Source organism: Phragmites australis, chromosome 16 (assembly GCF_958298935.1).
Source record: "Phragmites australis chromosome 16, lpPhrAust1.1, whole genome shotgun sequence".
Classification (NCBI taxonomy): Eukaryota; Viridiplantae; Streptophyta; class Magnoliopsida; order Poales; family Poaceae; genus Phragmites; species Phragmites australis.
The window spans coordinates 12,480,727-12,494,008 of NC_084936.1; the positions used below are offsets into that span (position 1 = coordinate 12,480,727).

Genomic DNA, 13,282 nt, shown 5'->3' on the forward strand with positions numbered 1-13,282 from the left:
AAATATGGTGGCCCACACAACCTCCTCTCCACCCATTCTGGATTTTGCACACGTGGCCAAGGAAGATATGGGTTTGGACTGCGGCCCTGCAAGCCACATGCTGACCTATGTAAACAGTAAAAATGAGGATTACCTGAGGTGTCTTCGTTTATTTCTAAATGCTCCATGCTAGCTTATTTCTTAGGCATTAATCGTCTATTTGTTTAGGCGGTGGCTTTTCTGAAAATTGCTTGTAAAAGTTGTCTGTCTGACAAACATATTTTTTTATGGTCTTGCTGATGATTTTTGAACTGAATGAAGTATATAATGGATGTGACTTTTCTAAAAGTTTCTTCTATGATGGCGCTGGAGAAACTGCTTATGTAAAATCTATTTTTGGATGGTTTGACTGATAATTTTTGAGCTGAATAAAGTATGCAATGTTTATAATATCCCTGACTATTTAGAGTAAATGTCCAGTGATACATGATGACAGACTGATCAATTATGCTCTCACAGCCTCCAAATGAGGGGGCATGATAGGGTATCTTAATAGAATCAATGAATTTCCTTGTACCATCAAAGTTTCCAGCAACCTACGCAAGAAAGAAATTTATAATTAAACTATTTCATGTTCTCAACAATTCAACACAAGGTATATCTGACTGAAGAGTTCAGTGATATAGTCAAGAAAACCACAAGAAAGATACACACCATATCTAAGCCCAGATCCCGGACCAGCTGAGATTTGAAACAAAAATGCAGCGCCTAACAGGCAGAGGAGACAGCAATTAAGAAAAAAAAAATTGAAATGCTGGAGATGCCCCCAGGAATGCTAGATTTGAAGTCTACATGGAAACAAGAAAATCCACCTAGATTATAGGATTAACTGCATTATTAATTAGCCAACCAAGAGCATTGTTAGTGTTAAGGGGCAGGGACGGAAAGAAATGGAGACCTTGGCGTTGTTGATCTCCGGCGAGACGGGCGGGCTGTCGGAGAGCAATCAGGAGTATCCCAAACAATACATTAGTTAGCCTCAAATCTAGGTCTTGTTTGGTCATCTCTAGTTCTAAAAACTTATAGAGCTGGAGCTGTGGGTAGATAGATAGTATTTAGTTGAGCCATATTATTTTTATTTTAAACTAAAAAAGATATTTAAACTACTTTACTTTATCCTACAAACTTCAAATAATACATGTGTCTCAAAGTCGGAGCTATGCAGAACAAGACCCCAGTATCCCAATGGATGGAAACAAGCATGAAAATTGCAGCAAGAGTAGAGCAAGAAGGGTTCATGTTGATCGGATGAGGTGGCATGAGGAAGTGATGGGCCGACGGTGGCGATGGATGAGAACCCTAATCGCTAAAGGCCGTGGGGCAGTGGATAGGCATGATTCACAATATTTATATAATGGCATTTGTGAGTAATATCATCGAAGTCTAGGGACAACCTCATTTCACCCACCTGCAATAGGCTTAGGGAGGGTGTATGAGAAGTGGTTTCTAAAAACGGCCTGTTTGTTTGAGCTAAGCCGAAAATAAACCCAAATAAATGGGACCTAAATGATTATGCCGCATATGATTTTTTATGATGTGACAGAGAATTAAAGAAGGAAGATAGGGAGTTAGAAATAAGCTAGTCACGAAATGAAATACAATAAATAAGCTAAGAAATACATTGGGTGATCAATGTCATAATTACTGTGTTTCATGAAAAAAAAAAGAGCGAAGCGATATAAATACTGACGTGCCATATTTTTTTTTAAGATTTGAAAGAAACTTTGCATGTGCATGTGAGATGCAAGAATATAGACATTGCTCTAACATACATATTTGTATATAAATACTGACGTGCCATATTTTTTTTTAAGATTTGAAAGAAACTTTGCATGTGCATGTGAGATGCAAGAATATAGACATTGCTCTAACATACATATTTGTATTGGGAGTGGCCGTACAGGGGTGTGCCTCAACTGTCCATTAATTTTCGTCTGCACATCGACCTATGAGGATTGGACCCATGAATACCCTTTTTCAGAGCAACACTACGCATCGCAGTGGCTAAACGCTATTCACGAATTTTGATGTAAGACACTAATCAGATGTGGTCTTGCGGAAAACCAGCAGTCTATGCCCACAGAGATCCTAAAACCATCATACACTTATTGCCACATAATTCGTTTGTTTTAATCAACATGGCATTCAGTCGAGAAGACGTGTTATGTGCAGTATTGATATTTTTACTATAAATCCACAGAATACCCAGGACCCAGGAGGCCAGGAGTACACATGAGAAACCTCTGTTTGTTTTCTCTGAGGGCACACAGTGTGGAGTGTTACGACGAGAGGCGTCTCTCGAGGTGCTGAGATCTCGTCTAGTTATTTGGTAAACTCAAACTAACTGTTTTCCTTGCTCAATTTTGGAGCTGCTTTGTTCAATAGAAATTCCACCCCTAACGTGAACGCCGCAAAAGTTCTTAGTATCTGAATTTGCTCGATGACTTTCAATTCACAAAATAAAAGGAAATATGCATACGAAATATTTAAGTTCCGGTCATGCAGTCGCAAAACGCTTAGGGGCTATAGGGTTTGTTAATCATCACACAGGGAGTTCAAATTATTACATATAACATGTTTCAAATACTCATAATACTTAACATCAAGCATGGAGGAGGATAAGGATCAGCGCCTGCAGCAACTCAGAATACTTGTATATCTTGGCAACTTTGACATCGGCACTACAACCATCGCCTAACCAAAGATGGAAAATGTGATGGTATGAGCTCAATGTCCTCAATGGATTTGCCAATTGGTGCCAACAGCTTGAGCAATACGCCGACTCTTTCGTCGTGTAGCTGGAAATAGATTGTGACCTTCTTAAGGTGATCAGCTGTAAATGCTCCAGCTCCCGGGAATGCCGTTGGCTCCTCTCCGCTGCAGACCCGGCACACCTCCTGTAGTTGCAAGTTGAAATTATTAGGATGTTCAATCATGCACAGAAATAATAGGTCACAAATAAATCAAAACAAAACAGATGGACCACCTTGTTCAGTTTCAGAGTGAGGTTTTCCAATAGAGGTGAGCGCGACAGCAAGTACAGTAACGGAGAGAATTCATCAGGCGTGCACCATTCACCAAGCGTTAAGCTTGTTAGGTTGTTGAACATTGGGCACTCAGGTATTTCCCAATCAAATGCAACCTGCATGCATACGGTGAAGTGGACTAAACAAATAGTTTGAAAATTAACATCAGTCACGAGGAAAAGGTTGAGGTGAAGGAGAGAGAGTTGGATGAACCCATTGGTCACTCGAATCCATGTTCAAGACTAATTCTCACTCTTGTTTGTGTCAACAGCCTTCTGGAACAAAATTAGTTGGTTTTTTTTCACCCCGTAGTTTTGTGTGAAAGACGACAAACCTCCTAGAATCATCTCACCTAAACTTTTCAGCATACAGTACTTAGTATTTTTTCTTGGGGATAGTTTTTTGTTTCAGTGATGCAATTCCAACTTTCCTTTTGAAAAAAATGTCCATCATATTACTGACAAAATGAAGACAAAAAAAAAAAAAACAGAGCATGCATGCAACAAGAAAAGAAGAACTGGAAAGCTTACGAGCATCGATATTCAAAACAGGCAGAAGCATTGTACCTCTCTTTCAGCAGCGATCAACTCCATGCTTCTAGCATTTGAAAGGCCATCAAGTAAGCTATAAGTGACATCATCCCAATCTTCTTCTTCATCCTCCTCCACAGGATCAGAACAATGTAAAAACTCATCAAAAGTGACTACAGCTACTACTAGGGATGGCAATTTCTTGACCATAGCAGCTTTATATCGAGGATCCTTGATGCTCAAAGACTCCAAACTTGGAGCCGAGATGAGAAGGTTTTCAAACAGACAACAGTTAGTGATATCCAGGTGCAACAAAGAAGCAGATGAGATCTCAGGGACCTCAAGAGAGCTGTCCCTGAGCTCCAGCCTTTGCAGTGCTGGGCATGCAGAATTGATAGGATAAAAAACACTGCCATCCAAACAGACATTGCCGAGCAGCAAGCTCTTGAGGTGACGAGAGGTGAAGTCCACAATGTCACGCTCCAACCTGAGAGGCTCGCATTCCATATCTTCCGAGAACTCCAGCACTTTAAGGTTGTTCCTGATTGCACATCTGATCCAAAACTTTGCTTCTTCGATCCCCGACGACCGGAGGCGGAACAGGTCCAACGGAGCGACGCCGCGAAGGCGCAATACACGGCTGACGAAGCTGGAGAATTGCTCCCTGCGCCCTCCGAACTGATCTAAGTCAAGGATAAGGCATGGTGCACCGGTCCAGGTGTGTCGCCACCGTGAGGAGAGCACGCTCGTGTGTACGGCATCCAACGTCGGCAAGGAGGACATGACGTGGTGAAGTAGGGCATCGGGAAGGTTGCTGATTCTATCGAGGCCCCCGTGCATCGTGCTTCCTGTATTGTCTTGATCAAATAGTTGGCCTGCATTGTAGTAGTTAAAAAATAGTTTGTAGTTTGGCAGGAATTATAAATTTCAGATTGAGTATGACGATCACTGCCTCACACCAATTCTAATGGATGATTAGTTACAGGTAAAGAAAGGAGGAGAAAGAACGAGTCTATTTGCACCCAAAAAATATTCCTATGAACAAACTCAATATAATACTACTAGATTTTCTACAGTACAGAAAATGTATTGAGGTGTATTCAATGCTTCTCTGTTAATGAAAGGCACACATTCTTTTGTGTGCTTTTTAAAATGAAGTAAACATTTGTTTTTCAGGTACAAGCTGACAACAAAGAAATTTACAAATAACTTACTACTAGATGACGCCTGCTGAGTAGTACTTTGATCCTGAGTAAATTGCCCTTGCAGATCACTAGAATCTTCTTCCAGAATCAGGGCATCTGAATCTCGATTTCCTGGTTGCTGCATTCCCAAAGGACCATTGGAGTGACCTGGCATCCTGTGCTGGTCTTGCATTTCGACAGGATTGTTGGGCATTTGTGGAAGCAGTGAATGACCCTGTGTTCTGCTGGTTATGTTAGCTGTTCTCACAGCAATCCTCCGTACATAGTCCTCCTAAGTAATTAGGAAAGATATAAGATTTTCCAAAAAAAATTTGCTTAACATTCTCACTGATCCTTGAGGGGGGAAATTAGGTAGCAAAGAACACAAAAAAAATGCTCCCATTTTCTGCTTCATGTTTCTCCTTTCCCTGTTCCCCCATTCTTCATGCATAGCATAGGAATCAAGCATTGGGAAAGCTATGCAAAACGGGTACTAACATGAAGATTCTATATATCAAACGAGCCCATGAAGATAAGTCTCACGATTGTAGTGCTGATAGGCGTGCTAAACAAAATTGTCAACACATGTGCCAATTAACTGAGTGTGTTGTGAGCATTATCTGCGTTGTTACCAGATACATCTAGCACATATATAGTCTTGTATTGGCGTGAGCCTATTTCAACCTAAACTTTGAAACACCTTAAGAATATCAGGTCTAGAAAAAACTGATAAGTTGACAAGCTAAAATATTTCAATGATCTTTCATCACAAACAGAGCGCAGTTCTTAACTCTCTGGAATCGAAAAATAGCATATTATTCCACGTGGGTTACAAGTAGCGAAATACATTCAGGAGAGAAGAAAGTTCTACTTCTTCGTGACATGTTGCCCATGTGCCAAAATCTTCTGTTTTACCAACATATCAAAACGACCCACAAAAACAGCCTCAACATGTGCGTTGAACCGTTTTTGTTAAGTTCAAGGGGTTTAAAATACCCGATATTAAAGTCGAAGGATATAAAATAGACTTATTCCTTCTAGACATAAACTTATGTTTGTTGTTCCTGAGCTTCTAGCAAACCAGCACAAGTACTTTTTTTGAGTAATTAGTTTCATATTCTTCAATATAGTACGATAGATACATTCAGACATAATAAAGGACATTGTCATGACTGCTATCAACTTTACCTCACTGGTGGCGCCCATGTATGATTCCTCCTCCAGAACAGTGGCAACTCTGAAAAGTGCACCGAATTTCTCTGGTACAAAACTCGGAAGCCTCTCCATAAGCTTTTGCAACCTGGTCATATAAAAAGGTAGTGAGATGCTCTCTCTTTTGCAATCTCTCCTGGCAGTGTTGTTTCACAAAGTTGACTATCAAGAAAATCAAGCATGGTTATTTCAATATTTCAGTCTTGTCCCTACTTTGATGCCGTAGAAGAGGTTGAATACATGCTTGTTGTAGTATATTATTTAGTAGGATGTCTATGGCCTATTACTGTTCATTAGAATTGGTATCTCGCTCTTTGGCTACGTGCACGGTGGACTTAGGCAAATATTGCACAGGGGAGTTGGAATTAATTACTAGGAAAAGTGGATTATACAGATATAGTTCACCTGAGTTTTACCCTTCCAGGTGTATTGAGTGATGGTTAGTTGAATGTTTTTTCAGGTATATAATTTGATAACTTGTGGTGCATCTAGCTCACCAACCAATACAAAAATGGTAAAACTCTATATGCATGCTTCAAGCATTCGACAAAATGAGATGTCAAGCGACTTGCGTCCTTTTACCTAGTGTTATACTTATGATAAATTATCACATTTAGAACATGCAGGGAATCTGCTTGTATCGGGGAGCACGTACAGCCAAGACACTTAAATTCTCGTCCATTCTATATTTATGTGCTAGAATTTCCTGTTGGGACTCTTTATAGTGATTACTATTATGCATACGTACCAATAATTTTGTAAAGTAAGAATGGTGAGAGGTTTGGATTATTTTAATTACTTTTACAAAGATATACTTATAATACTGTTTAGCATAAATATGTGCATGATAATCTTGTCATCTTTGTGACATTTTACTCTTTGACTGACGCATTTTTGTGTTCGCGACTAAGTATCTGACACTTACACCTACTGTAGATATACCTCATTTATTGTTCAAACTAAAATGAAGTTTGCAAAAGCTAGTTGAAACGGAGCATTCACAGTTTCTGTAAAAGATTGGGAGAATGTTAGTAGTTTGCTGCTATGTGAAGCGGTGTGACAGAAAGCAAGTAGTGCTCAATGACAATACGGACCTATGTCAATGGAGGAAAACGAAAATACTGTTATACTTCTTGAAAAATTCCTACTTTCCAATCAGGCGTAAAACATTACAGATTATGATATGGCATTTAGAACCTTCTCCTTTTGACAAGCGAAACTAGAAAAAGGTAGTGAGCAAAACTATATATTTGAACCAAGTGTTATCTTTTAACATGTATATAGAGGATATATTCTACAGAAGATATCATGACCTGTGCAGTTTCTACAATATTTTCCCCTCCTTTTGTTGTGTGCTGGGGAGTCCGATTTCTATAGTGCGTGGAAATTATATTTCACTTTATCTGTATGAATATTATATTGTCAATTCTGTAAAATCGAATTGGGTCCTCATACCAATATGAAGAATTATTCTTCATTTAGATCTGCACACACCTGAATATTTTGAATTACTAAACAGCAAACAAGTACACTTAGCCTGGTAGATGTTAATTTTCAATACAAGCAGGGGCGGATTCAAGGGGGTAGGGGGGTTTCAGAAACAGAGAGCCCCATGCCCCCCTACAATTTTTGGACATGAAAGAGGAAGAGGAGAGAGGAGGAGAAGGAGGAGAGAAAAAAAGAGGAGAGGATGGAGGAACAAGAAGTTTAGCCCATCTTAAAATTTGGTTCTGGATCCGCCACTGGATACAAAAGTTACAACAACACAACTTTTATGTAGATCATAAAAGAACCAAATCACTTATATGGACTGAAACTACCAAGACTTTCCATGACCAGCCATGCATGATGCATTTTTTTTGTTTAGTATGATAAGTCCAAAGACAAGTTTATATATGCTCAAATTCTCTTTAGAAAACAATAAAATATTTAATTTGTCAATCCAAAGAACATGCGTGAGAAAGTAAGATGGTGATCCTCACATCAAGTCAAAAGCCCTTGAGCGAGATTCTGGAGGCATTTGGGACCTCCAGTGGGCACCTTGTCCAGCCGCAATGCCGTCCATGCAGAACACAACTAATGGTTATTTCTATGAACCGAGGTTTGTAGTGATGGAACAACGGAAAATGAGAGGAAGAACAGAAAGTATGAGGTTTTGTCTTAGGGTAGTGAGTGGAGTTTTATAGTGGTGTGGGAGAAGATGACGTATTGCATTTAGTGCTTGGGTGGTTGGGTGTTGCCACTATAATCCTTTTGGGGCCTGCGGTCTTTGATGTCGTGCACACCGTCAGACTCTACCGTATACCACGTGTAGCCCTGATTACGCTATTATCATCCATGTGTAGTTCCTTATTGTGCCACATATGGCAGTGCATGCCACATTGTTATACACGTGTAGTCTCTTACATATGCATGCTAGCCTCTATTATTCTGTGTCTTCACAGTGTACTTGACAATACATGTCTAGTCGATATATAGCTGTATGACATAAAGTTTTCACACTACTTAGTCATCTTCCTTATTACATATACTGTGCAAGTTGCCATCCTTGGAAGAAGTTTAGTTATCGAATTACCAATGTGCAAATACTTTATCCTTATGCATGCAAATCTTAGTAATTAAAAAAAAAGATTCTTGTTGACCACAAATGTTGTGCGTTGCCAATTGTTTCCGTAGGCTTGGAGTCTAGTTTTGATGTGAGATATATAGGAAAATGTACATTTTTTTCGTTAGTGTCGTTTAATTTACAGCACAAGCTCTCAACACCAGTGCAAGTTTCGTCCCAATGCTTATGGGTGACTTTTTTATGGGTGGTTTCAGGTGATGTGGCACTAATTGTGGCCTTCGTTTGCACGTTTCCTCGTCTACTTAGAACACTTTCGGTTAAAAGAAAATGTACATGTTTCACGAACGTGAAACTTGTGTCGAACGTGTATATAACTTGAATAGAACAAATGCAGATATACCAGTATACTAAGTATACAAAGTAAAGGAGAACAATGTAAAAATATTGAGCTTTATTAATTCATTAATAAATTAATAAAGTATAAGTTTCATTGATTACAATGCGTTACTCCACACATGAACGCACAAGCTATCTGACTAGTCTTGATCATCTGGAAACTATGTTTTCTTGGTTCTCGTGTCCTTGTGAAGCCTCCAGTTAATTACGCCCATCTCTCGGGCTACCTCCAATTAGGCTGCGTTGGTGGTTATCATCTCAAGGTCATCTTTGAGTCTGCAAGGTAGTAAAAAAAAAAAAGATGCACATCCAAGCAAAACATGATAATGTTCGAGAGTCTTGTATCATCGACCTCAGCATAATGAAAGACAACAAAAATGAGTTGAGAGCATGGTATGATACGTAGCTACAACTGGTGCAGCAACAGGGCTACTATCGGGAGCTCAAAGTCATACTTAACTCACTAATTCTCTCAGACCTAAGTATGTACTTCATCGGTCATCCAGTAAGGCAACAAAACTCTCGAATGACAGGCCTCATTGGTAATCATCGGCCAGGACAACCATAGCCTCAAGGTGACAGCATCATCAATGCATCAGTAGACAGCAAGGCAAATAGGGGGGCAGAATAACATGGCCCACAATCCTCAAATAAATCAATAGTCAAAGCCTCCTCAACCCTTAGCATCTCACTTGTAGGCAGCACCAGGTAACAACATAGTAGGATACCTAACGAATATCTAACTATAGAGTATATATGTATAAGGAATACATTATATATGAATAGGATATTTTGTTCATATCTTTAACGATTCTGGATATTGCGGACCCCAATCTACAGGACCCAGGATACTCGGAGATCATGAAAGCCCATACTAGGAAAGTCTTGATCGGGTTAATCGACTCGAGTACGATTTGTATCCACACTGTTTTCGGCTGCCTTGCTTTGATCGACAAGATGGAGGACTCCTCATTGATCATGGCAGGATTCAAGGCAGTGCTAAGGCCTATATAAGGCAGGGACCCAGACTCTTGAAAGGACAACTTCTATAAAACCCCATAACTTTGACAACCTATAGCAGTTTAACATAACTCAACTCAATGTAAGCACCCAGAACATATGAGATACTCAACGACTTCAATTCTAGTTTTGTTTAGATCCGATCTACTCCTTGTAATAGGTCTAACAATCTTGCTTGTACTCGAGATAATACATATACATCAACCTCCATACAAGAGGTAGGGTATTACTCCAACCGAAATCCCGAACCTATCTATATAGCATGTCTTGTTTTGTGCTCGATTCTTGATCTTGAAGGTACCCCAGTCTAATTACGAACACATTATCAGGAACAAATCTTTGACAGTTTGTGTGCCAGGTAGGTTGTCACACCCCAAAATTCCGATTTTGGGTTATTAGCATTTTAAAACAATAAAATAATATTTTTCCTGAAAATTTGAAAGCTTTTCCAAAAAATAGAGTTTAAAAAGAATTTGTTTTGTGTGATGAAAAATGTATTTATAAAATATTAGAATAGGTTAAGGAATTTCAAGGTTGGATAAAATCCTTGTTCCATTTTTCTCAATATCGTCCAAAAATTCTCTATGGACAATCTCATTTCACGTCCTTTTGATCCAACCCATCGTGCACTACCTTTTCTTAATGTTTTTCTCTTTAGCCCATGGCGCAAAACCATCAACATGCCATCAACCTTGCATGTGCATGTACCTGATCATTTCCATTCACCTCCAAACGATGTCGCCCCTTCGCCTGACAGCCATGACTGGCCAACTAAGCTTGAGTACGTGCTCAATCAAAACGCATTGACATCCATCAAGTAAGAAGAACCGATGGCCACTCTATTCTCTTTCAATTCCTAGCAATTCAGAGTGGAAACCGATGCTTTTATGGCCATAATGGCAATTAAAGCCGGCCGCTATTACTCCTCGTTGCCTAGCCTTGTCTTCTCTGTGTAGTTTCGGAGTTCAACACTGCCTCAAATACAAATCTTGATAGTACCAAAGTTGTAGGCCTTATCGAGATCTTCGATTTGCACCTACGAAAGTCCACATTTGGATAATGTATCTAGGAGTTATTGCCCCTGAGATCAGTGTTGCGCAGATAAGGCTGAATTCAAATAGTTTATCTTGTGATACATTTTTGGAAATCAAGATGATATTTTTAGAAGTGCGAATGAATACCAAAGATGTATATATTTTTGAGAACTACAATTTAGAGTATAAAAACGTCTAATTTGGAGTGCGAATGGTGGAGATATCATCCTCGAACCAAAGCCATCCATTTCGTATTCCACCCGTTCATTTCGTCTTTCATCTCTAGCCGTTTCCTCTCCCCACTTCATGGCCAGCCGCACCCAGTCCCATAAATAGGTCCAGCACAATCCCCCCTCCCCCTTCTCCACACCCAAAACCCTAGCAACCGCCGCTATCCTGCCCGGGCTCCGTTCGCCATCATGGACAGTCACGTCGCCGCCATTTGGCATCCATGTTCCCAGCTATCCAGTGCACAAATCACCGGGCCCCTTCATCACCGTGAGCCCCTGGCTGTAGCACACGACTCCACGAAGCAGAATGTCCATAGGAGAATAGACAACTCTAGGATCTATGTCACCGACTACGCTGCTCTGTGTCTGGCCGCGTCCAGGGCGCGAATCGACAATCTCATCGGTGTTCCCGATTCTTCAAACTAGATCATGCTGCACCACCCACGTCCTCATGTAGAATGTCAAATTCCCATCAGGATCACCAAAGGGTTTGTCCTGATCAGCAATGACGTAGTGGAAACGCGAGCCCAAATGCCAACATCACCACTGAATTGGATCTTAGATCCTGTCGACAACTGTACGTTTCTGCTACCTCGACCACCACCATCGTGTGTTCCTCGCCATGTTCTAAAACTCTAGGTGAATCTCTTGACTTAGAACCTTGTGTAACACGCCATTCCATGGTCCATGTCTTTTCAGCCGCGTCGCCGCTAGATGGCATCAACGTTCTCGGTGCTCTAGCTCTTCAAACTCTGCGCCCCTTTGCTACTGAGTGCCTCTGGTGTTCTTACGCAACATCACAAAGTGGATAGCCTAGAGGAGCAATGAAGTCACTGTCATCTACATCGCCGTGCCTGCTGCCTCATGCTTGGGTGCGTCCAGCGCACGCGCCGCGGATTTTGTCCGCGTTCGTGTCTATCCTTAGGCTATATTGATGCACCAACCACGTCAACGTGTTTTCCATCAAGTCATCTACATGTCCACAGGAGATCTCAGTAGGATCTACAGCGATGCCACCAGAAATGTGATCCCAACTTCCAATGTTGTTGCACAATCTCACCAAAGTTCCAACTAGTCGATCTCCTTCTCAAGTGAAGTTCTATCCAAACCTCTACCCTAGCATTGTGTTCCTGATATATATGAATCTCTGTGTTCAAGTACTTTCATTGAATTCATAATCTATCTCAAGGAACACGAGTGTCTTTGTTGTTGCGTCTGTTTGTGGTCACCACCCAAACCTAGCAGCGTTCGTTGTTGTTTTGCTGCTACCTCAGAACATCCCTGCCTTTAACAACAATACCATAGAGCTTTCCTTCTCGTTTTCTATGTTGTGCTTCCCTTATTTCACTGAAACACCACTAAAGCCCAGCGTCGATGTCAGTGGCCACGCGCCCGATCACCACCTCTGACGAAACCCGATCCCCTCCGCCATGTGTGCACCTCCACATGTCGTAGCCAAGGCGAGCACCTCCTCGAGTCCACGGCAACATAGCCGCCTATTCTGAGCCAACTGGTGTCACCACCGAGCCATATCATGCCGCCGAGGTCGAGAGCCCACCGCCAGCCATCGCCCCGTTCTGCTCTCTCTATCCTCTCTATTGGTATGCGTAATTGCAGAAAACCCCCTCCCTTTCTCTCTTTTGTTTCTATCTTTATTTCCTAGCCCCTGCCTTCTATAGTCAATTCCATTTCAGCCCTTTTAATTCAAATAGAGTTCATCATTTCAAATCTTGCTCAGCGAATTTCATCTAAATTCCAAGCCACTTTGTAAATTCATCTAAATTCGGCAAGTTTACAATGAATCATCCTTGTTCATGTCTGATAATTGATTGGTCACGTGGTAATATATAATTCTAGATATTATTTTAATAATTGAATGCCTATCAGATGGCTTCAATGTGTAGAGCTCACATATCGTTGCACATAGGATATGAGTTCAATATTAAAGTAATATTAATGAAATTATATAAGATTTCACATGTCAATATTCTAGGACATCTTTGTACATCCTTCTCCGGTAAAACCCTAGTTTCCGTCGTCTTCAT

At 40.7% G+C, this 13,282-nt stretch overlaps 1 protein-coding gene across 1 annotated transcript; it reads right to left on the reverse strand.

The window, feature by feature from the left end:
* Positions 1–2,720: 2,720 nt before the first annotated feature.
* Positions 2,721–4,471, reverse strand: LOC133895061 (putative F-box/FBD/LRR-repeat protein At1g78760). The gene is made up of 3 exons (XM_062335265.1): positions 3,632–4,471; positions 3,026–3,181; positions 2,721–2,936 (listed from the first exon to the last, which is right to left on the reverse strand). The coding sequence occupies exons 1-3, from the start codon at positions 4,433–4,435 to the stop codon at positions 2,721–2,723; spliced, it is 1,176 nt and encodes a 391-aa protein (XP_062191249.1). The 5' UTR covers positions 4,436–4,471.
* Between the last annotated feature and the right edge of the window lie 8,811 nt (positions 4,472–13,282).